A 25,956-nucleotide genomic window follows, 5' to 3' on the forward strand; every position below is an offset into this window, starting at 1 on the left:
ATCTTCTGTGTCTGTATTTATTGGTTTCCCTTTTCTTTGTTGAAGAGGGTCTGTGCAATCCTTCTGCCTAGTCCGCCATCTTGCCCCGCCTCACAATACTGATATTGTTGTTGTTAAGTGCCATCAAGTCAGTTTCAGCTCAGAAAAATCCATGTACAACAGAATGACACACTGCCTGATCCTATAGCATCAGAATCATTGTCATACTTGAGTCCATCATCAGAGCCACTATCAATCCATTTCATTGAGGGTCCTCCCCTTTCTCACTGACCCTCCAGTTTACCCAGCCATGATAGTCTCTCCAGGGCCTGATCCTTTCATCATGACCAAAGTATGAGAGACAAAATCTGACCATTCTTGGGTCTAAGGAGCATTCCAGCTGTAATTCCTCTAAGACTAATTGGTTTGTTCTTCTAACAGTTCTTCACCAACACCACAATTCAAATGCATTAATTCCTCTGTGGTCTTCTTTGTTCATTGACCAGCTTTCACAATCTTCTAATGAAAATATCATGGCTTGGGTCAGGTACACCTTAATCCTCAAAGGTACATATTTGTTCTTAAAATTTTTAAAGATGTCTTTTGCAGTAGATTTTACCGATGCAATACATTGATTTCTTGACTGCTATTTCCATGGGTATTGATTGTGAATCCAAGTAAAATGAAATCCTTGACAATATCAATCTTTTCTCCATTTATCATGATGTTGCTTATTGCTCCAATTGTGAGGATTTTTATTTTCTTTACGTTGAGGTGCAATCATATCTTCAGTATGGATTACAATACTTATAGGGGAGCCAAATATTCAGATTATATTTCATACAACACAAGAATTGAGAAACATCTTGGATATCACATAGCCCACAAGGGTATAGAAATATGAATGGACTTGTTCAAGATTACATGTATATGTCAGGATGACAACCAAAATATTCTCCCATAGCAATTATGTTCACTGTCTCATTGAATCCAGATTTAGTATTTGCTGTTACCCCACTGAAAGAATAAGTATACATTCAGATAGGAACACATGCTAATTGTTTTTTTTTGTGTGTGTGTGTTTAGTAAAACACCACTTCATTATAATAACAGTTACCATGAAAACCACCCACTGATAAATTATCAAAGAAAAATCCTATATTGAAAGATTGCTAAATATTAAGTTTGGTAATCAGAAATGTAAATATGAAGCATCTGATAGAATGTTTTCTTATTTACATATGTGTTTCTTTTGACTTGAATTTAAGATTGAACATATTTGGATATAACCTGGCAGGAAGAAAAGAAAATGAGTGAAGATTTGCTTTTTAGTTCTGAAAACAATATTTTGGGATGCCTTGCTCAATTTCCAGCTGACTCCTAAGACTAAAAACAGGATATTTAGAAATATCTTTATATAAATTATTCTAAAATCCCACTCTGAATAAAGCTTTCTGGCCTATCAGTGGTAAAATATCAAGGGACACATGCTGTAACATAGACAAGTAGATATACTACAGAGTTAAAGCAAGGCAAATAGTTTTATTTTACATGTTTATCTGCCAACTTAAGCGAATTAATAATATACTAATACTTTAAAAACTTCAAAGGCAGATAAATCATGTTAGATATTAAGGACTGTGATTGCTGTTTCTAAAATCTTCTCTCAAGAAATGATTTTCTTTTCAGAAAAGCTATTATCTCAGGACTAAAAATTATTTGTCTTTGTTACACTAAAATTCCTTTAATAGAAAATTAATAGGACATATCTGTATCAATTTATTATTAACTTACTGCTAGCTCATTTTTAGAGCTTTTTTTTTTCTTCTGCAACCGAGTTTCACAAACCACTTAATTCAAACAAAAAGAAATAGTTTCTATCTGCACAAGTACATTTGAGAATATTTTAAATGAGAAAACTCATTTAAACGAGGAACTAAGATTCAAAATTGTGAACTCTTGGAAAGTGGGCTGTCTAAATGCAAAATGAGATTCTCCAGATCTGTTGTATATAATAATTAAGCCAGCCCTACTAAGTTTCATAATCTGCCCACTATCCTCTAGAGTATTTGTTTCTTCTCAATTATAGCCTGTAAAAGAAATTATATATTAAAATGAATTGAAAGTTCTGCCATTTTTACCATCACCATTAACTTCTATCACTTATTGTCTATTGTATACTTGTACTATGTCTTCATATAGGAGAAATCCAAAAATAAATAAATCCCGACATCTAAATACCCTGAGTTCATAAGTTAGATGATACATGTTAAATCCACATGTCTACACTGTTCTTTTTCCATTTGGTCCCAAATCTATCCTCCATCTACCTGCTCTGTGTTTTGGGATGTAGCTTCTCTGCTTTTTTTTCACTTAACATTCCTTGATGTCTGATACCCAGTTGGATTTGGTCAATGAAAATCAAGAGATCATTGTCCAGTATTTATTCCCTTTTCCCCAAATATCCTCCCCTGGTTGAGGTTGTGGTATGGGCTATGTCCTATGACTACTGCACTTTTCAAGCTACCCCTTTTCTGGCTCCAGTCTTTCTCTGATGGGGATAACCTTGTTCACTTTCTTTGGTCCTTAAAGTATAGTGGTTCTAATAGCATCTTGTGATCATTAGTTCTAGTGTGCTACTTCATATCTTATTAGTTACCTAAACTCTGCCTATACGTCTCTTAAGCACCTCTTCACTTAACACTCAAGCTTCACACTTTTTTGAGGCTGCTATTAATTTCCTGCTGGCATCCTGAATTACACCCTATTTAAACCAGGGGTGGGAAATTTTACCAGTAATATTTATTATGGATTGTAGTTTTTACACGCTTAGGAGCTCCTCTGGTGGTGTGGTGCCTAAGGCATTTGATTGCTAACAGGAAGGCTGGCAGTTCAAACCCACCAGCCACTCCTTGAAGGAAGATAGGGCAATCTACTTTTGTAGAGATACCTCCTCGGAAACTCAAGGAGGGATCGCTATGAGTTGGATCTGACTCAACAGCAGTGAGTTTTGAGTTGAATTCTTAAATATAAAACTTGGTTCAAATATTTTTGAAAACTTATGTTTATCAATGAATCTAATGGAATTTCTCTTGTTACTTCAAAATTCTTTTCCCCTTACCCATTTAAACACTTATTGCTCAGCATCCTTTTTTAAATAATAAGGTGAATAAAATAATCCTGAGAAGATTTGAGTTGATCTCTTTTTTTCTAAAATGAAAAATAAATTGATATTTCCATTTATTATCCCAAACACCTCAAACAGAATTCCCTTTACACTATGTAATTGTTTGAACAATATTAGTGAAGAAAGGTTAATTTCTGCTCTTATTCACCCCAGTTAGCATTTATAGTAACTTTATTGACCTTTTCTTCTTTAACAGTGTAGAACTCGAATTTTTCACTTCAAAACTTCTACACACTATTGGTCTTGACAGGTTTTTTTGCAATAGTTTAAACCTGCAGACCTATTGGGACAACTGCTTTTTCTTAGTCATTTTTCTTAATCATTTTATAGATATTTCTTGATTTATAAGTCCATATTATCACAGCTTCAGTGTAAGCTGTTCTGAAACTAAAACTGTATAAACGTTATATGCTTATTTCACAAACCACTCAGAAAAATCTGTCCCTTTGCCTAGCAATCACCTTATACACACTTTGCATCAAGTAGCTTTTAATTTTCTGGCCACGGCTTAATTTAAATGAGTGCAGAAAGCTAATGGGGGATTGCTTGAAATCCAGAGAAATTAAAAAAAAAAAAAAAAAACTACTGTATTATTGAAGCAAGAGATGTTTTAAAATATTACAATTATCTGAGCACTTATTGGAATGCCATGAACTCTGCAAAGTTAATAGATTATATTAGACTCTTCTCAGAAGTCATGCTTTGTGGCATTTGTTCTTATTTATTGTCCTGGCAGAAAGTTCCAGCTGAAGTCAAGGTCACCTTCTATCCCAAAGTTGGTATAATTAGTATCAATTCGGTGTTTCACCAAGCTTACACAGAAGGTTATTAACTGTGTTTCAAGTGGAGTGTCAAAGAAGCAAGGGCAGTGCCAGCAATTTTTTCAGCTTCACAGGCACAGCTCTTAAATTTAATTCATTGGTTAGTAAGAAAGTTACAACCAGTTTAGTTTATTAATGATTTTAAAAATAATTTTAAAGATTTTCTGGAAATACATTTAGTCCTATCTGTAGGCCATGCTTTTAATAGTAAAACATAATATCATCCTAGTACTATGAAACCTACTTTAGCCTTGATATTTTGTAAGTAGTGTGCTTTCTGGAATAAAATAACAATAGTTAATTTTTAATTTAATAATTAAATACACATGGCTATTATATAAAAATTAGTTTAATAGATGGCACATAATCCACCAGTAAATATTTCATTATCTTTCTTGGAGGTTGTTTTGCATGAAACCTGTGTATATTATTAGATTATATTAAATAAAAGATTATTGCTTTAAAATTAACTAGGACATTTCTAAATTGATGTAGGTTTTAAAAAAATATTAACAGAACTTTTTATTTAAAAGAAAAAAAAAACTAATGGGAAAAAGATTTCTGTTCATATTGTTCTAAGCTTAAAAAATAAATTAATTAAATAAACAAGCTTAAACTGAAACTCTTGAAAATGTTTGATGTTTTAAATTGCACAAACCACAAGAGTGCCCTTTGAAAACAGAATAGAGCATAAGTGTTCTGCTTCCCTTAATAACTGGTTTTGGAAAGAAAATGTAACTAGGTTTTCTTCAAATAATTTCCAAATGCCAAAAAATAAATAATTATTTAACAATTTAAAAATCTTTATCATACAAGTCAGAGGTAAAGTCTTTCATTTTCTTGTGCAAATGGTTGCATATTATCAAAGATATGCATTGTTATACTTTATGAGATCATGTTACTCATCTTCAGCATTCAGTGCCATTCTTGAATAATTTAAATAACTGATGAAAGGACCAGGACCTCTAGATAACGTTCTTACCCATGCCCATCTAATCTGTAGCCTCCTCATCAGCACTGACAACATGGTTTGGAACTTACAACAGGGTTGAAAGTGTTTCTAGCTATACAGCATACGTATTGCTCTTTCCAAGTGTGAAGTATTTATAGTATCTTGATTTCATTACAAACCATGCTTCACACATTTAAGTGAAAAACTGAGTAAACGTCATACACTAATATTTTTGAAGACTAATTCCAATTTAACTACATTTATAGCCTAAATATAGAAACCTGTCTTTTTGAAGATAAGCAGGTTTGTCTATATAGACCATCTGGATATAGAATTATTACTTAATTTTTGTGTAGTGAAAAAAACAACAACATATTGACACTTAATTTTTAAAAGCTCACAACACCATGAAAATTCTGTTTTATAACCACCAATAAAACTAGAAACATTTTTAATAGCTAAATGCTCATAATACAAGCTCATAAAAAACTTCTTGATTTGCACACTTTGGGATTTAACTGTGTCAACATGATATATTCTACAATTCCAAATGTTCTATTTGCATGCTTTTATAGTAACTAACTCAGAGCTACAATGATTTTACTCCATTCATTTTTTTCTCAGTGCTTTCTTTTTCTTTCATTCTGATAAATGTTTCTTTATCTTTCTATATTCAATTTATTTAAGTAATTAAACCAAAGAGAGAAAGAGGGACACATTAACGAAAGCAACTGAAAATAAATAAAGGTTCATTGGAGTTTCTTTTTATGTAAAGGAGATAGTGAATAGACCATTGTTGCTTTTTAATGTAATTTAATTAAATAAATGCCCTCAGACAGTAGTTTTATGTATATATGTATGCATTTTCTGCTTAGTTTAGTTTAATTTTGAAGCTGGAAAGATGAAACGATATTTGAGGTAAAGGAACTTTCATACAAATAACACTATTTCATAAGCTATAAGCTAAGTTTTAGGCACTTGTTCATTGAAAATTCCCACATTAAATATGAGTGGAGTTTTATAGTTCCAAAACCATCTTTCTATGCTGACACATAGTAAATATTTAAGTGACTTTTGTTTTCAATTGCAATAACCAAATTTTATATGCATGATTTTTTTTATAAGTTACTAAGATCACTTCAAAAAGCCTTTAAAGAGGAAAAGCAGTAATATATTAAGAGTTTTCAGAAATCTTAACACGTTATATTATTGGTTTCAGAATTATATCATTGGTCAAACATATCCCTACAATTGTGTACATTTAAATAATTAAGTTTTGTGATTAAGATAATTTTGCAAAACAATGACAGCTTATTGGCTAAAAGACACAAGCCCATAATATCTAAATAGGAACTATTTTCATTCTAGTCATGTGATAAAATTCATTCCATTCATATGAATTAGTTAAAATATGTCATCTAGTAATTTATTACTTACCATATGAAATAAAATCAGTGCACAATTAAATTCTGAAAAGTTGGTTATCCATATTGAAGTTATGTGAGTCTAGCCATTATTATTGTACTTCTGGATAGTTAGATAATGTTTGATTTCTAAACTAAAAATCCTTTGTTTTTGTTTTGGTGTGCCATTATTGAAAAAAATTCTATTATAGTTGGTCCTATTATAAATAATAAATTGTGTAAGATTACTAGACAAATAATGAAGCTTTTATTAATATAAAATTCTAATTTTACCATTTGAGTCCAATAACTCATTTGAATTTTTATACTGATTTTCAACATAACTTCTAGAAAGAGTTTTTACCTTTCCTGATATATGGAAAGGAATACAGTAGTAAGATTTACACTCTTACCATTAAGACAGAGAGTATATCATATATTTTACAACTTTTGCTCATTTCTGTTCTTTCTTTCCTATACTTACAGAGCATTTACAGTCTCACATAGACCACTACTACTAAGAGGAGGAATAGTTCATCAAGAGTTTAAGAAATTTTTCAAAAATGATTTTATATCTTGTAAGTATAAAAGTTTTCATTACAAGTTCTCAGTTTAAAAATCACAGAAAATGTATGTCTCATATATGTCTGCTGAAAGTTCAACCCTTTAATATTCTTATCATGACATGTTGTTGTTGTTATATGCCGTCGAGTCGGCCCCGACTCATAGCGACCCCTCCTTGGGTTTCCAAGGCAGTATCACTACGGAAGTAGGATTGCCCAACCTTCCTTCCGAGGAGTGGCTGGTGGGTAGGAAATTGAAATTATATAACTAAAAAAGTGCTTTCAAATTAAGCAAGTCATATTAAAATAATTCTTATATTGATACCAGAAATTATATCATATCCTTCAGAACCATTTTATAATTGATGTTGAGCAATCTATTTCCATAGTGATACTGCCTTGGAAACCCATGGAGGGGTTGCTATGAGTCAGGTCCGACTCGACGGCACATAACAGTAACAACAACAGCAATTTATTAATAGTTATCACAGTGACCTAAAACAAGGAACAACAACAACAAAAAAAAACATTTATAGCAAGTCATGCATATGCCCTTCTGAAAGACAAGGTTAGTCTGGCCAGTAGTCAAAAGTGGCAATTTCCAAATGCAGAAATTAAAATGGTTTTGGCAATGGTCTTTTGTAATGGAAAAAAATAAAATATATAAAATGTTCATATTTACATATAAGACAGATTATGATTACTATACACTTTATTGAAAATTTATAAACTGTTGTGATATGTCAATGAAATATATATGTGTGTATATATGTGTGTGAATATATATACATATATACATATCTATCTATCTATCTATCTATCTACATATATTTATAGAGGTATGTGTGTTTTCCAAGTGCTCTAGGGTCACTTTTATCTAATATCTTGTCTTTATATAATAAAAAAAAGTTTGAAATTAAAAAAGCAATCAGTGCACTCACACATGTAATCTCACTATAATTAAAACTATAATTACTTACAGGAAAATTCTACTATTTCATTAATTGTATGATACAAATACATGCAAATATATATACTAAAATAAACTGAGCAATAATCCTGCCATACATTGAGTGTTATTATGATTTCAGAACCTTAGATATTATCCAATTTTTAAAATAACCATGGGGATTTACTGTTTTTATTATTTCTCATTTTTTTCTGATGAACAAGATCAAACACTTTGTAAACAGAAGAATCAAATTGTATACTAAAAAACATCTCCAGAGTTCACTTATTTTCCATCTTGTGCATTTCTGTTCAAGTTGGTTTGTTTCTCTATACTTAAATATTCTTTGTATACAAACAACCAAACCGAAAAATCACTGCTAAGGATTGGATTCCAACTCACAGCCACCTATAGGACAGAGTAGAACTGCCCCACATGGGTTTCAAAGGTTGCAAATCTTTACAGAGGCAGGCTGTCACTTCTTTCTCCCATGGAGCAGCTGGTGGGATTGAACTGCGCACCTCTGAGTTAGCAGCTGAGTGCTTAACCATCGCTCCACCAGGATTCCTCCTTGTATATAACAAAAAACAACCAAACCCACTGTCACTGAATTGATTCTAACTCATAGTGACCTTATAGGACAGAACAGAACTCTCCCATAGGATTTCCAAGGCTGTAAATTGTTCAGAAACAGACTGACACATCTTTCTTCCACCCAGTGACTGGAGGGTTCAAACTGCTGACCTTTAGGTTAAGAACTAAATGCTATAACCACCTGCCACCTGAGTTCCTTTGTATAGATAACAGGATACTGTTAATTGTCTACTTTTTCTCTCATATGGTTCAATATCCTCTTCTCCAAAACAGGGATGGATTTTAGAGACAAACTGAAGGGAGGTAGAATTCTCAAGATTATGACTTGAGAATTTAAGTACAGGTTAATAAATATTCATTTGCTCCCTTGTATCTTGATTTTCAATATAGCCACAGTTATGATTTTTTAAATTGATTTTACATCTGATGTGTATCACGTCATAGGATGGGACATTTAGTAATGATGTGAATGGTGAAAATGAGTAAATGGAGATATTAACAGTAATTCCTCTGTGTTTGTTTATTAAATAGATATGCATAAATGTTATAGATTGTGAAATTCAAATAAATCATTTAAACTCAATAAAACCAAATGCATTTAGCTTATTTCAGATTATTGCATGAGAGATATTAAATAAATAAACAACAAAAAAATATTGCAGGCTGAAAAAAAATCCTTTTCTTTAGATCTCAGCTTTCTTAGGTAACATATTCTGATCATAATTCTATTTTTTAATCATAAGTTTGAAACATCATAGACTAATTTATAAATAATTGAATTCTGTTCAAGAAAAAATTTTATATAAAAAATCCATTATATTAATAAAGGGATATCATAATATAGAAAGGATAGAGTGTAAAAGTCATAACAATGTTTGTGAACTGAATGAATCTGTCTCCCCCAAATATGGAATATGGAACTAAATAGAACTTTAATAATGCAGGACAGATTGATGAATTTTCCTCAGTTGTTTGTTGAAAATATGAGGGATATTGGGTATTAGGCTAACATTTAATACAAATGCTGTTATCTTTTTCTTGTAAAATGTTGTTGTTGTTGTTGTTATGTGCCATCGAGTCAGATCTGACTCATAGTGACCCCTCCTTGGGTTTCCGAGGCAGTATCACTACAGAAGTAGGATTGCCCAAACTTCCTTCCGAGGAGTGGTTGTAAAATAGATCATATGAATTGTCTAACTTAAAAATAAATTTTTAATTCCAAATAGCTTGTCACCATTGAAAAAATATGAACCCTAAATAAAAAGTAGGAAGTCATATATGTATGTGTGTTATATCTTTGAAATTTATTTGTGTATTTGAGAGAGAGATTAATTTTTTTAAACACCTTTTGTGTCCATGGTGTACAATTCACAAAAGAAAGCTTGAAAAAGTAAATAAATTTATCCTGAAAAAGTAGAAAATTGATCCCAGTTTAATAGGGAAAATGGGCAATAGGACAAATTCCACCTGTGTTCTACATAAAATAAGATTAAAAAATTATTGTTAACTTCACTTTGAAATAAAATACTTTTCCTTTTATTGTAGCACAGTCTGTCTGTCCCACCCCTTCTCTCTCCTTCCACTTCTTCCTTCCTCTCCTCGCCTCCCTCTTTCTCCACGTATGTGTTCAAAATATGTGTTTGTGTTTGTAAGGGTATATGGGTGTGCGTGCATATTAGTACCTTTATTCCAAAGTGTTACACAAAATCTTTAGAAGAAATAAGAGTTTTGTTCAATAAACATCCCAAACACAAATTGGGGAAAAACTCATTATTCCAATAGCTAATAATTTTAGATACAATAAATTCTATTCAAATAATTTTAGGGCTTGGCATATTGCAAGTAGATACTTGATAAAAAATATTGTTGAAGAAAGAAGGTCTAGTTAATTATAAGATTTTCACGTTATAAGTAAGTGTGTATATGTATGTGCATGTGTGTGAACTCAATATACTTCCCTCCTATTCCATTAAAGTACTTTGTTTGTAGTCAGAATTTAATATTATCTTAGAGATTTTGTAAATATGCAACACTAATTGCATTTTATTTAAATTTTGTTTCTAATAATTATTGGATAAAATAAAAAATTAAAGCATAGTGGAATTTTCAAGTTTTATTTCATGTATCATAAAATATGTTTTACATTTTTGCTTCATGTTGATTGCCTCTCTTCAAATAAAATGAGAGAATGCCTCTCTCATTTTATATAAATGCTTTTTAGTAAGACTTTTAACTCTTCATACTTGTAGATTTAACTCAAATAAAGCTTGTTCAGCCATACTAAAATGACTAGGTACTTTTTATGAAATTCTTATTGATAGCATTAGTAAACTTAAGTTTGTTATCTTGCTATCTTATGTTACCAATCTTGTGCATTGTAGAATATAGTTGGCATGATATTTAAAAAATGACCATCAATAATAGAATCTTTTTCTTGGACAAGAGAAAGAAAAACTATAGAAATTGTCAAGTCAGAACTCACAACTCAATTTAATGTCAGGAATAATAAAATTCTCACAGAAAACAAATAATCTAATAAAATAACTTTCATAAATGAAGAAAATAATATTAAACATGACCTTAGTATAACTTAATTATATATACTGAGGTAAATTCTCAGAATTTTCAAGTTAAATTTTTAAGTTTAATACATATTAGTATAGCCAAAATGACACAAAACACAAATAAGAAGGAAAGACAAATTTAAATAAGACAACTATGCTGTGAATATTATTTATGCTGTATTAAGTTTAAAGCAAATTTTTCTATAATGCTTTAAAGCAACTATCTCTACTTATTCAAAGTCTACTACAACTTAATAATTACTTAAGAAGCTTTTTTATATATCTCAACTACAACGTAATTCTTTCATTTGCCCTTAAGAATAACTTTAATTTCTTCAAGGCTGCTGTTCTTGAAGCTAAAATGCATATTTATAAACTAATACCAGAAATGACTCAGGGACAAATATCAATTCCAATCATTCTGACCACTCTAGAATGTTCTTTTTTAGAATGTTCTGTTAGTGGAATAAGTAGATATACTCAGCAGGTCACTTTAGGATGACATAGTTTTAGATATTTATCTCAAAGTTCTACATGATGAATAATTTATGATGACTCTATAGATTAAATAAATTATAAAACAAATTTGGCACTGTAGGAGTTCTAATCTGGTTGCAGAAGAATAACAACTCATGAACATTAAAGTAGTATCTTACAAAAAGTAAGTTACCTCTGCATCCTTAAACATGTTATTTCTTTGCATTTTGTCCAGGCAAGACAAAAACAGTATTCCATTTTTACATTTAAAATTTGCTCAAATTTGGTGAGCCCCATATATTTTTACCTATATCCTGGAGTTTGTTTAATATTAGTCCTAAGTGACACTAGAAACGAAATAAAGCATACATGTTTTCTCACATTCTATTCCCATAACTCTAATTGGTAATAATTTAGGTGACATAATTACTGCTTATAATTAAACAAAAATGGATCTCAGTTTTCTTCCCTTTTTCAAAGCCCCTGTAAAGCTTCATTCAATGTGTTTTGCAGGCCATAACAAAGAAGCATACTGTACCTCTCATGCTGCTGGTTGTTGCAGATGTGGTTGGGCTGGTTGTTATGGCTACAGAGGTTGTGACTGTTGCAGTGGTAAGGGAGGGGATGATAGTAGTGGAAAGCAAAGTGTTGGGAACATCTGGTGAGTGGAAAAAAACAAAATATAAAAGAAAATCATATCATGCAAACAAAAGAGAAACACAAAACGAATCAAATTATAAATACACGTATTTTATTTAACCTTTATAGGCTTAAACAAATTATCAGGTACAACACTGACTGTACCACCAGTACTTGTCATTTTTTTTTTTCACTTCTTTTTTTGTGCTCCAGTTCAAAGCAAAAGAAAAAGTTGGAGTAATCTTTGCAAGTAACAAAACTGTTTTTAATATTTAGAGTGAAATTTAAAATGACAAGAATCCATTTATTCACTGAGCCATTTAAAAGATTTTACATGCAGTAGCAAAATACAGATAGGTAAAACAAAGAAAAAAAATGACATGCTTTGTCATAGTAAATAAAGAAACACACATAAAGAAATAAACATAAATAACAACACCATATAAGATTAAAGGGATGTTAATGAATGAATATATGCATGTTAAATGTTATTTTTGTTTTTCTTTTAGAAAAACTTAATGATAGGAAATAGGATGAAAGCGATTTTTAGAAACAAAAAAAGCCTGTCATTATTATTGTTACAATTATTATTATTTGCTTCTCCATTTCTCACAAATGACGTTAATGCACAATTTAGAGTCTTATAATTCTTACCCTGATTAGCTGGTAACGCCTCCTACTAATTTTGCAGTACCTAGGAGTCTTTAACAAGTGTTGAGTCAACTAGCATGACACTCAATATTCTGAAAGCTTACAATTTATTTTAATATGGCAAAACTAGGAAAGGTTATTGAACATACGCTTGAACCATAACATTCATCTCTAATCTGTGATTAGTCAAAGTTGCTGTAAGTTAACAGTAGATGCAAATATAGAGAAAATAATAAACAGAAGGAAGAGTTTGACAATTAATGCCAAAATCTTCCTTCCTTTCTCTCAGAACCAGCTGAAAATATGAAGAGCACCACAGAGAACAGTGAAACAATACAGCCCGTGTCAAGCTATGAGACCCTCAGCAATTTCCTGAAGAGTCAAGCTTTGTCTCAAATGGATAGGGGCATAATTTACACAGTGAGGAAATTAGAAACAGTTCATAATTTACCTGTGATTACTAGGTTGGAGTTTGATTCCACATGTTTGACACACAGTCCCTACATATTCAGAATATTTGACAGATTATTTTGCTATTAAAAGGTTTCCTGTCATCCTCTCAGTGAAAGTCTTTGAGTTACACCAAAAATTTTTTAGTTCTTTACTTCTGATAAATAGCCCCACTCAATCTGCAGACTTTACCTGCTGAATTCTCTACACTGGAGACATCAAAAAACAGCATGTGATCACTCTCTTATCTTGAGTATTGATGTTTACACCTGTTTTTCAACAGGGAAAATGCTTCCTGGCCAGTCAAATTAAGAAAACAACCTTCTGAAAATGGAACGGTGCTACATTAATCACCAGGGAAAATGGGTATTTCCTGGAGTTCATTACCATGATCATAAAGCAGACCTGACTTTAACAACATTATAAGTGAATAAATATTACTTACAAACACACATATACTTTCTGCTTGATAGTTTTTATATTAATTTCTTATTTCATGATATACTTTCTTAAATAATTGGGAGACAATCAGACTGGAGGCAAATGCTAATTTATTTATTTACTTATTAATAAAAAGCATGTGTGCTCTGTAGCTCTCATGCATATCTAAAATAGAAAATAGTAATTTTTCATCGGTCACAAAATAATTTGCTCATTGTTGTTGTTATGTGCCGTCGAGTCAGACTTGACTCATAGCGACCCCTCCTTGGGTTTCTGAGGTAGTATCACTATAGAAGTAGATTGCCCAACCTGCCTTCTGAGGAGTGGCTGGTGGGTTTGAACTGCCAGCCTTCTGGTTAGCAGTCAAGTGCCTTAGGCACTATGCTACCAGAGCTCCCAGTTTGATCATTAGGCTTTTAAAATGAATGCATCTAATAAATGAAAAGGCCAATATCTTCTAGGGCTGTCACATACAAGAATATGAAATAAAAGTAACCCTTTAAAACTCCATGTAAAGAATTTGATGTTACCAAACACATAAGCGATCATAAAATATTTAATTATTTGCTATCAGACAATAGGTTAATATAAATTAATGAAAAATAAATAGTTATCATCAAGTTGATTTCAAAGCATATAGGTCAGAAGAGAACAGTTTGCCAAAGGGTTTTCAGCGGCTGATTTTTTAAGAAGTAGATCACCAGGGCCTTTTTCTAAGACACCTTTGTTGTTGTTGTTGTTGTTTTATGTGCAGTCAAGTCAGACCCAATTCATAGCAACCCCTCTTGGGTTTCCGAGGTGGTATCTCTATGGAAGTAGATTGCCCAACCTTCTTTCCGAGGAGTGGCTGGTGGGTTTGAACCCCCAGCCTTCTGCTTAGCAGTCAAGTGTCGTAGGCACTACGCTACCAGAGCTTTGGGTAGACATAAACCTCTAACCTTTGGTTTAGATGTAAGCCATTAACCATTTGCACCACAGGGATAGCACATGAGTAAGAATTACATACAAATTCTGCTATTTTCCCTCTTAATAAGGGATGTAGTACACTGAATATGTATCAAAGCTCATAAGTAGTTGAAATTAAGGAAGCTATAAAATTCATTTAATACTTAGCATACGTTGTTTCTATTTATTTATTAATTTTCATGAACTAATTGGATTGTAAGATAACAGAAAGGAAAAGTTTCATGCACACTTCCTCAGGGTGCCTAGATCCCTGCTTTGGATTTGATATTGGTTTTACAAATAGTAAGGATCCCTGGTGGCACATTGGTTAAGTAAGTACTCAGCTGCTAAACAGAAGGCTAGCAGTTTGAGCCCACCAGCCACTCAGTGGGAGTTTACTTCCATAAAGATTATATCCTTGGAAATCTATACTCTATCTTATAGTGTCTCTATGAGTTGAAAACAACTTGAAGGTAATGATTTTGGCTTTGATTTATAAAATGATGTCAATAGTTAAACAATATTTTTAATAATATGAATCAGTATTTGAGCATTATATATATGGTCATTCCCTGCAAAAATTGCTTCACCTCTCTTTTTTGATTACATATGAGGAGATTTTTGAGGAACCCTACTAATAATTAAGTCTACATGATTATTAAAAAGTTAAAATCCAGATTCTGAATGCATATTTTCAATATTTTTTTAAAAATATTATAGTCTAAATTGTATCATCCAATTTAAAATAATTGAAGTGTTTTTTTGTTCATGTTGTAATGAAAGAATTTTAAAAAAATGCAACCACATTTTGTCATTGGAGCTTATTAGAGAACAACAGATCTTGTATAACCTTGTCAAAATGAAATGAGTTCCAACAAGTACCACATACAATAAACTGAAAAGTGGTAAAGCACCTTTTTTCCAGTAACAAGCTTTTCAGGTTAAAGGTATGTTCTGTTCTCTACAAATTCAGTGTATAGTAATTTCTAACTTGTCAACCTGTTTAGTTTTGTGGCAGTTTCTCTTTTTAAAAATAGCATTCTGGCCCATTCAGAATGGATTTTCCAAGCAAAATAAATTCTAAAGAGTCCCAGAAGTCCAACCTGCTTGCTTTCTCCAAGGGCTAAGTATTTAATAAGGAGAAAAACTGCTACCATTTAGTCTGGAATCCAACTGTCTACTTCCTTTCTGCTTTATATGACTAACACCCCAGGGTGGTCCTAGGGTAATCAAGAGACCATAGTAGAGACACAGAAGAGTTAGAACTTGACACACACTACAAATGTTAAAGTAAAAAGTGTCTTTTTGATATAAGCTATTCAGATGTAATTACCTTAAAATAATTGTGCACCCTTAACCTGGTTACTGTTAAATCCATTGCCATTAGAAGCAATGGTAACGGGAAGAGTTTATTGTATTCGCTTCTGCTTATGCATAAAAGAAGGGAGTTTATCTGCTGCCGTTATGTTCAGCTCTGCGTAGCAGCTTATTTAGAGTACAGCATAAGAATGGATAAGAGTACTAAGGCTCTTTTTACTTAAATGACAACCACCAGGTTGACAAGGCTTCAACTTACCAGTGCTTGTTTCCTCCTTGAGAGTCATATAGTAACCTCATCTACTTCTTAAAAAGGAATCTTTTTAAAAATTAGAATTGAATGAATTCCTTTTCATCCTTCTGATAGCTTCCACTGGCTCTGAGTACTAAATGGAATCCTTATACAATAAAAAAAAAAAGGTTTGTTCTTGAGAAATGAAAAGCACTGCAAGTTTAAACTGTAGGCGTTAACCGACAGTCCTATGTAATTACAATAAAAGTTTATGAATAAAATCAGCCTATTATTTGGGAAAAAAAAAGATTCATTTTTAAAATATCTTTTTACATTCCAAACTGACACAAGTGGATTTTAAAGCAGGAAAAAAACATATGCCTTTCAAGTGGATGATCCTGTATCGCTTAGCTCCACCTACTGCAATCCTCTTAGTTCTTTCTACCTACAAGTAAATCAGGCACTTTGTTCAAAAACTTGCTGTTCTGTGAGAATATAAATATCCTGTGGAAAAATATTTTTGTCACCCACCAAAAAAGAATAATAATAATTAATCAAATATCATTTTTCAAGGTAAGTGTGGTACAATAGTAACACTAAATGAGAAACCCAAATATCTAGATTTTTCATATAGGCTCTGTTATGAAATAGCTAAGAGACATTTTGCAAATAATTTAACCTTTATGAATCTATTCTCTCTCAACTAAAAAAAATAAAGCATTTTGGCATAATCATTTATATATATATCCTTATGAGCCAAGTTCTTAAGGAGTGACAGGTCACAACTGACATTCTATACTCAAAGCATCTTCACTCAAGAATATTGTAAATTTTTGCATAATACTTGAGGAGATGCAGAGAGGCCCTAAATGTCTTGGTTCAGATTTAAAAAAAAGCAATTAAATTAAATTCTTGTGATGCTTTATATTATAAGTCTAATGTCTCTCTCAAAATTTAGGTTAACTTCATGTGTAGTTGAAAAAAAAAAACAATGATAATCTGAATGTGACAAGTAAAATTTCAATATCAGTGTTCATTTTAGGAGAGAACAATCACTCTTCATATTGAGCCATCTGTATTTAAACATAGCTTATGATTAAAACCTCTCTTCAACTTTGTCTGTCTTATTGTTTTACAATGCTCATCTTTTCATTCTGTAAAATAGTTGCTAGATTCATACTATGTTGTATATTCACATTACTATATAGATTTGGAAGAGCTCTCGTTTGCAGTTGGTTAAATGCTCTTCTGCAAACCAAAAGGTTGTAGGTTCAAAACAACAGTTGCTCTGTGGAAGAAAATGTGCTTCTGCAAAAATTACAGTCTTGGAAACCATATGGTGCAGTTCTAGTCTATTCTACAGGGCACTATGAGACAGAATCACCTTGATGGCAGTGTTTTTATTTTATTTTATTTTTTAAGGGAGTGGTGGCATAAATGGTTTGCTGTTGACTCTAACCTAAAGGTTGGCAGTTCAAACCCTGTATGGTATCATGGGAGAAAACAACTTGCAATCTGTTTCCATTAGGATACAGCCAAGAATACTCTATGGAGCAGTTTTACTCTGTAACAAATGAGATCACCATGAATCAGAATCAACACAATGGCAACCAACAACAACATATAGATACATTACCCAGGAAATTACTAGAAATATCTTGATTTTGTTTTGTTTTTCTTGCTCACTTTGATTTATTTTCTTAACCAACACACAAATTCCATAAAAGAGTAAAATGGCTTCCAGAATCCTGAGCCAATTATTCATAGTGCATAACTAAGCCGCATGTTCCTTTGTGGAAGGGGTGGGGAAACACAATGTTATTAAGGTGACAAAACATTGAAAAATAGTCATTAAACTATAGTTGAAAGTTATTACATAGCATTAGAATTGTTGTTATTATGTGCGGTCGAGTCGGACCCGACTCATAGCGACCTCTCCTTGGGTTGCCGAGGCAGTGTCACTACGGAAGTAGATTGCATTAGAATTAGTAGATTCTAATTTTCACATACATGCTTGTTACTCTTACTTTTTGTAAGATAATGTAAAATGCATTCAAATATAGTATTAATATTGTGATACTAAAGTTTAGTTATATACAAAATATAGGAAATATGAGAAACTTTCAATGATTGTTACAATAAACTTGCTATACTATAATTGGCAAGGGTTGTTTGCAGCTAGCTACTTCTGATGCATGTATAGAGAGAGTAGAGCCACTTCAATATGTCAATAGAGGATAATCCATAATAAAGACTAAGCATCAGATAAAATAGAATTTCTAAGAAGCAAATATTGAGCTACTCTTTTAATATCTCCTTATATCCTAGTATCCCTAATACTCAGAGTTTTTATGTAGAGTCCATTTTTTCAAGTGAAGAAAAATTATTTAATCAACCGATTCCCACTAGGGAAATAGTGAAATAAATTGATAGTCTTCCCAGATCATTTAAACTTAAAAGATGGTTTCCATAGGAAGTCAATATTTTAGTTAAAGTATAGTTCTAATGGTGGAATACCATATTCTCGCATACGGTTTTTTTGATGGAATATTATCTTTTACTAGGGAAACTTGAAAGCATGTCTGAAATCACATCATGAAACAGACTCTTTTATAATTTACTAAGAATTCTAAACTCAATTGGGAGTATTTATTCTGACTAGGGTCTGCAGTACCTGATGCAGTACTTTGTATGTAGTAGATATTCAAGAAAGATTTTCTGAAGTAGTAAAATATTAGTTCCTATACCACAATAATATAAAGGTCATATCTCATTCAAGATTATCTGGCTAGATAGAAATGCTATCTCTTTGGGAGATGAGATAGAATTGCAAAGAACAAAACGACTTTCCAGTTACCTAGGGACTCAACATATTAGCAATTATCATATGATTTTACAAAAAGACAGACATATTTCTGGTTAACTGTATAATTCTTCTAATTTATAAGGCATTTATTAGAGATACTGCTCTATACACAGTAGTGCATGTTCTGAACTCTTAATTACTTATCTTTGGTAGCATTTACACATTGATTGACAAGTAAATACACAGAATTTCCCCCTCTACCCAAAAGTAGAGTATTCCTATGAAAAATTTTCATAAGATGAAATGGCATAAAACAAAGAAGCAATTATCATTAATTTGTTATTGTTGTTGTTGTTATGTGCCGTCGAGTCAGCCCTGACTCATAGCGACCCCTCCCTGGGTTTCCGAGGCAGTATCACTACGGAAGTAGGATTGCCCAACCTTCCTTCCGAGGAGTGTATAAATATGGGAAAAATTTTTGAGCATTCTTAGACCCAAAAAACAATCTCTAAATCATATCAAACAACATATAAAGCCTAAAACTATACTAACTTATAGTGAAATGAAGAATGACATAAAAAAGACACAGCCTATATAAAGTTTCAATAATGTATGTATAGGATAGCTCCCAGGGAAGGAGCATGGCAACTTCAGTCTGGCCACTCAGAATGTGCACACACTTCGTCTTTTAACAGCAAGCTGCAAAACTCCTGGATGTTAGGCTCTCTTTCCCTTTTCATAAAGTGAAAATCTTCTTTGGATTTCTTTTGGTTATATAGGTCTTTTGTAAAATCAAAGTGACTTTAAGCAAATTTTTGAAAAATGGGGTATACCTGTATCTCATTTCTTCTCTCAGAATGGGAAAAAGCAAAGATTTTTGATTGTGTGACAACGAAATGTCAATTATGATTCTGATTTTGCTTATTCAGGAAGATACCTGGGAAATTGGTTCTAGTTTTCATGAATTGCCCACTAAAGCCTTTCAGATAGTGTTGAGGTGGCACACTTAACTGTAGAAGTCAGGGTCACCATATATTTGCATGTAAAATTCTTTTGAAATATTTCCTGTTGGAAAGAAAAGGATATGATCTTAATTATTAAAGACATATTATTTGTGTGACTACTATTTGTAAGGAGCTCTGGTAGCATAGTGCCTAAGGCATTTGACTGCTAACCAGAAGGCTGGCGGTTCAAACCTACCAGCCACTCCTCGGAAGGAAGGTTGGGCAATCTAATTCCATAGTGATACCACCTCAGAAACCCAAGGAGGGGTTGTCATGAATCAGATACAGCAATGGGCTTAGTTTGGGACTATTTGCAAGGTAGTGTTTTAGGAACCCTGATGGAGCAGTGGTTAAGTGCTTGGCTGTTAACTAGGATAGTAGTTTGAATGCACCAGCCACTCAGATGCCACTAGCCACTTTGTGGAAGAAAAATGAGGCAGTCCGCTCCCATGAATATTACAGGCTTGGAGACCCTATGAGGCAGTTTTACTCTGCCCTATATAGTCTCTATGATTTGGAATTGACTTGATGGCATCAGGTTGCAGGAGCTAGGGATAAAGACGTATACGTTAGCCATAAGATCCCTGCTTTTTAGGGAGTCATAATCTAGGGCGTAAACAAGAATATATATCCATATATGTACAGATATGCACATACACTCATATATAATATATGTGCATGTGTATATACATATATATAGTATGCAATCAAATATGCAAATAAACAATATCAAATAATGATAGAAGTTCTTCAGAGATTTAAAAGGAAATGATATTATATGACTGGGCCACTTTAACCAGGACCAAAAAAGGCCTCTCTTAGAAGAGTCATTTAATCTGGCATCTGAACAAGAAGGATCTAGATTTGTGAAAAATCAGAATCCTTGACATTATTCCTCATCCTCAATGAAAAATAGGCTTGATACTTAAAGGAGCTGAAAGAAGGCCGAGGACACAGAAGTGAGTTCAAGAAGAGGGATAAGAGATGCCACAGATGTAGATGGCAGCCGTTTTATGCAGGGTTTACTAAACCAGGGTAATCAAAATTTGTGTTTTATAATAAGCGTGATGTAATGTCTTTAGAGAAATGTAAATGGTGAATGTGCATGAAGTAATATGTATTTAAACCACTTACATATTGCAGCTGTGTGGGAAACAGATTGAAGGGATAAAAGTGTGGAAATAGGGAAATGACTTGAAGATGAACACTATTCTATAGATGTGTTATTTCTTAGACAAGTTATCTGGGAAATGTAAAAAAAGAAAAAACAGATTATCCCATTTTTCATCAGGATTTATTTTAAGAGACACATGAACAAATAGGCAAATCAAACCATAGCTGTCAAATGATGTTTTAGAGATACCAAGTTACAATTATAAGAAAACTGATTGGCATGGCAGAAATGCAAACAAACTTTTTACTCTATTTCACAATGATAAAACTGTTATGGAAAATTTTACTTGCCTTTATAGGGTTATGTAAATAAAGTTCATTAAAAAAGCAATATATATAAAGAGAAGTGAATATGTGGAAGGATGTACATAGGGTACTTTCATTCAAAATAAAAATAATATAGACCAAATTGTCATAAAAATTGATTCATAAATGTAGAAAAATAGTGAACTAAGGGTATCAGTTAAAGCTGTAGCAAAATAATTTTAAATGTCATATCAGGGTTATTATCGTGATAGAGTAATCTTTAAGAGGGAGGAGGAATATAGTTAAAAAAAAAAAAAAAAACATTTCTGACACTACTTGGGTTCTCCACTGAAGCTCTAATCTGACTTCCTGCTTTTATTGTTTTCTATAATGTGGAGCTGCGAGACTAGGGCAGCTATTAGTAGAAGAAGAAATGTGTTACTCATTGTTTCTAAGTATGTTCTTGGATTGCTTCCCAAATCCTGGGAAGGCTGTGAGGCTGGATTTGACACTTGATTTGCAGCAACTCTGTTAATCTTAAGGAAAATGCTGCATTTTAAGGAGTAGATATGAACTTCTCTCACATAAAGGAAATTAAAATACTTTGGGAAACTGGGAGCGAGATGTTCAGGATTTGTGGGAAATAGTGAGTTTTGTTTCTCATACTTCATAAATATTTTTTTGCAAAATTTCTCAGGGATTACAAATTTCTGAGGTTTTCTAAAGAGTTTTTTTTAATAACATCTAAATGTAAGAACTTGAATTACTTCCAATCCACAAAATAAAATTAGTATGTGGTCATTAGTAACAATATGCAACCATTCCCTGTGTGATAACTGAGTATCTGCCATGCTCTCTTAATGGAAGATTCAGGTGTGGATGGCCTTTGCTTGGGGAGAAGATATTTTACAGAAATCCTCTGAAATTGATGTTGCTTTCAAGAAAGAAGGTAATATAAATTTTATCTTTCTCTATATGTTACTAGTTTGGTATACTATAGAATTTTTAAGCTCTATATTACTTAGCTAGCAAGAATTTAGAATTCTTTTTCCTGCAATAGGACATTAACCTAATGTATAATCTGGGTATAATTTATAATCAGGGAGCCTATGGGAGGAAAATTGTATGCAACTTGGGTAAGTTTCCTAGCAGAGCACTGAAGTGGAGTTATTCTTTTGTATAATAAAGGCCAATAATGAAACCAGAGGTGGGACTTTGACCAGTAATAAGTACTAATATTTATATATATTATATTTATATTACAGTAATATTTATATTGTAATATTAATAAAATAATAATAATAATAGCAGTAATTTATTGTACATATGTGTACCTGATAATGTGCTGGATACTTCCACTCATGATGTATGCCCTTTGTTTATGGATAATCCAGAAATGTTACATTTTTTTATTATTATTATTAATTCCAGACATGGGCACTACATACTCAAAATTCTGAACATCTACATAATTACATGTCCATCTTCATATAGACTCTCTTCTACCTTGTATTATAATTATTTGGATGCTTAAATTATCTCCCATATTAAACTATAACTTTTCACCTTTATATTTCTCATAGTGTCTCTGCAATCAATATATAAGTACTAAATACAGTTGGTGAATGAACATATTTTTCACAATTCAAGCCCTCCAAAACTTAAGAATAGTGTGGAATGGAATATTTCAAGACAGTTAAAAATACAGAAGTAATCAGTTATTCCAAACAAACAAATATATAACATGATCTCAAAGATAACATGAGACTTCAATATTTGTGTACAAAAGTAAAAAAGAGAAAAGAAAAGAAAAAAACATTGTGCTCACAAGAAATAATAACTGTGGCTGCCAATTTAACAGATTAATTTTTCCATTGTTGAGCTTGTTAATGAAAAATGTGACTTTCTCTCTTAATGGAACCTCCACAATAAAATGTTTCATAAGGATAATGCATAATCCTACAGGTACTTGTATTCTGATATTCATTAGGCCTTTCTATGAGATGAATTTTAGACTGCTAATTTCAAACTACCATCTATAGTTCTAAAGCTGAAATTTGGAAAGGTGTAATTAGGAGGGGACAAAAAAACCCACTCATGTCCATAACACAGAATGTCAGTGCTGTTAACTATTAAATGTGGTAATATTTACATAATGAATTTCCACTGACACCCAAAGAATAAAATCTAACCATTAGCAAGGCATCTAGATTTTAGATGATTTCACAGGAAAGGGTTCAGACCTCACTTTAAGAATCAATACAATCTAGGCAACTCTGGGAATGTCAAAGACCCAGGTCTTAGCACATGAAACAAAAAAAAGAAAAGAAAAGAAAACCATTTTGTGCTAGAGCTATATTAAATTATCCCAACTAATGTAAAATCAACCTTGGTGTAAAAGATAAAGGGGTAAAGTTCTCACAAATGATCACTTATCACTCCATTCCTAAATGCATACAACATTCATGATAGATCGAAATGCCACTCAAATTTCATCATTTAGTAGGGTTTTGCAACAGTCAAACCATTAAGAGGAGAGACTAGCTTTTTATTTTTATACAACCAGTGACTAATGAAACATTATATTCTGTGTGCAAAAAGGGGGTGAGAGACTTTATTTTGTAATGAACCCAATTGGAGCCCTTTTAAACAGAGTGTAATATGGTTTCAGTGTTTCATCCAGCCTCTCATTACTTGTGTCAATAATCCTAGGTAAACTACTGTTGAACTTCACAGCATTTATCTAACAGCATGAATAGCATTAATCCATGGGGTGCATTTGATGAATTGTAGTTCAAAAAGCAAAGTCAAAAATGACTTCTTACAAAGTGCTTGGAGAAGTATTTATTAGAAATATGTCAACTGCCAACTAACTAAAGGTAGTGTGGGTATTTAGGAAATCATGCTGTTTGTTAGCTCACAAACACTGGAAAAACATAAATTTTCCCCACTTGAATTACCTTAAAAAAAGCTACTAAATACTTTTCATATAAGAATATTGTTTTTGTTGTTGTTTTCACTTCCTTCTAATTCTCTACATCTTTTGTGTCACATTGCTTCCAACACAATCTGACATGTTGTACACCGTGCACCCAGTTTACATTAGGTGAGTAACAATTAGGTGAGAGAAATACTTAGCAGACTATGGGTGAAACTGATTGATCGTACTTCACTTATGTCACTGAAAATATAGGTCAACATAAACTGAAAGCTTTCTTTGAATACTTATCCAGAGATTTAACTTATTATGGGGAAACATTCAGTGGTTATGTTCTCTTTGGCATTAAAACTTCCAGGGTGTGTCTATAGGAATTTGCCTAATTTAATTCCAATTGGTCATTCCTAGTTGGCTGCGTAATATTTCCCAATGTTGAATTTTGCACAATGCTAGATGTTGAACTCTCAGCTCAAGTGTTTTCAAGAAGCTTGTGTGTAGACACAGTCTAATCATCACGTATGTCCATTTTCCTACCCTACTGAAGTGGTATTAAGAACTGAAAAATTTTATACACTAGTGCCATTTTTAAATGGCAAAGTTGTATACAGACTTAATGTATCATTTTTCTTCCAATATTGCTTGCACTGTTACAAAATAAATACCTGACAAAAATAGCACCAATTGGATTGATTTTCTTGTGTGTGAGAAATTAAAATGTGGGGTCTAGAATAGAACTTGACAAAGAATTAAACTTTACATCAAAAAATTCTTTTGGGGAAAGCTCGAGAATTCACCCAAGCATCTTATATTATTCTGTAATTAACCAAAACCAAACTCACTGCCCTGGAGTCAGATGTGACTCATAGCAACCCCTCCTTGAGTTTCTGAGGCAGTACCACTATGGAAGTAGATTGGCCAACCTTCCTTCTGAGGAGTGGCTGGTGGGTTTGAACCATCAGCCTTCTGGTTAGCAGTCAAATGCCTTAGGTACTCTGCCACCAGAGCTCCTTTTCTGTAATTGTTGTTGTTGTATTTGTTGTTATTTGCCATCGAGTCGGCCCCGACTCATAGGCACCCCTCCTTGGGTTTCCGAGGCAGTTATCACTATGGAAGTAGGATTGCCCAACCTTCCTTCCGAGGAGTGGCTGGTGGGTTTGAACCGCCAGCCTCCTGGTTAGCAGTCAAGTGCCTTAGGCACTATGCTACCAGAGCTTCTTTTCTGTAATTAGATTCATAAATAAATAAATAAATAAATAAAATAAACTTAATCATTCAAAAATTTCTAAGATCTACTTAGTTTCATACAGTATTGCATTTTGCATAATTCTAGGGTAGTACCTGTCTGTCAGTTTGTTGTACTATGTTGGCTAGCATGTTTGCTGTGATGCTGAGATCAATGCCACTAGTACTTCAAATACCAGCAGGATCACCCAGAGTTTCAATGGAGCTTCCAGACAAAGATAAGTCGGGAAGAAGAGCAAGAAAATGTAGTTCTGAGTAAATTAGCCAGTGAAAATCTTATGAATATCAGTGGATATTTTCTGATATGTGCTGGAAGATGAGCCCCTCATGTTGGAAGCCACTCAAAACATGACTAGAGAAGAGCCATCTCTTTGCCGTAGAGT

At 32.6% G+C, this 25,956-nt stretch overlaps 1 protein-coding gene across 1 annotated transcript in view; it reads right to left on the bottom strand.

Moving 5' to 3' along the window:
* CADM2 (cell adhesion molecule 2) overlaps positions 1-25,956 on the bottom strand; it is a 417,999-nt gene that overhangs the window by 138,043 nt on the left and 254,000 nt on the right. The window contains exon 8 of the mRNA XM_042782039.1: positions 12,028-12,147. Coding sequence (XP_042637973.1) covers positions 12,028-12,147 — 120 coding nt within the window. The remainder of the gene's footprint in view (positions 1-12,027; positions 12,148-25,956) is intronic.

This window comes from Orycteropus afer, unplaced genomic scaffold, assembly GCF_000298275.1.
Source record: "Orycteropus afer afer isolate SDZICR_OR568_19922 unplaced genomic scaffold, OryAfe1.0 scaffold00225, whole genome shotgun sequence".
Classification (NCBI taxonomy): Eukaryota; Metazoa; Chordata; class Mammalia; order Tubulidentata; family Orycteropodidae; genus Orycteropus; species Orycteropus afer.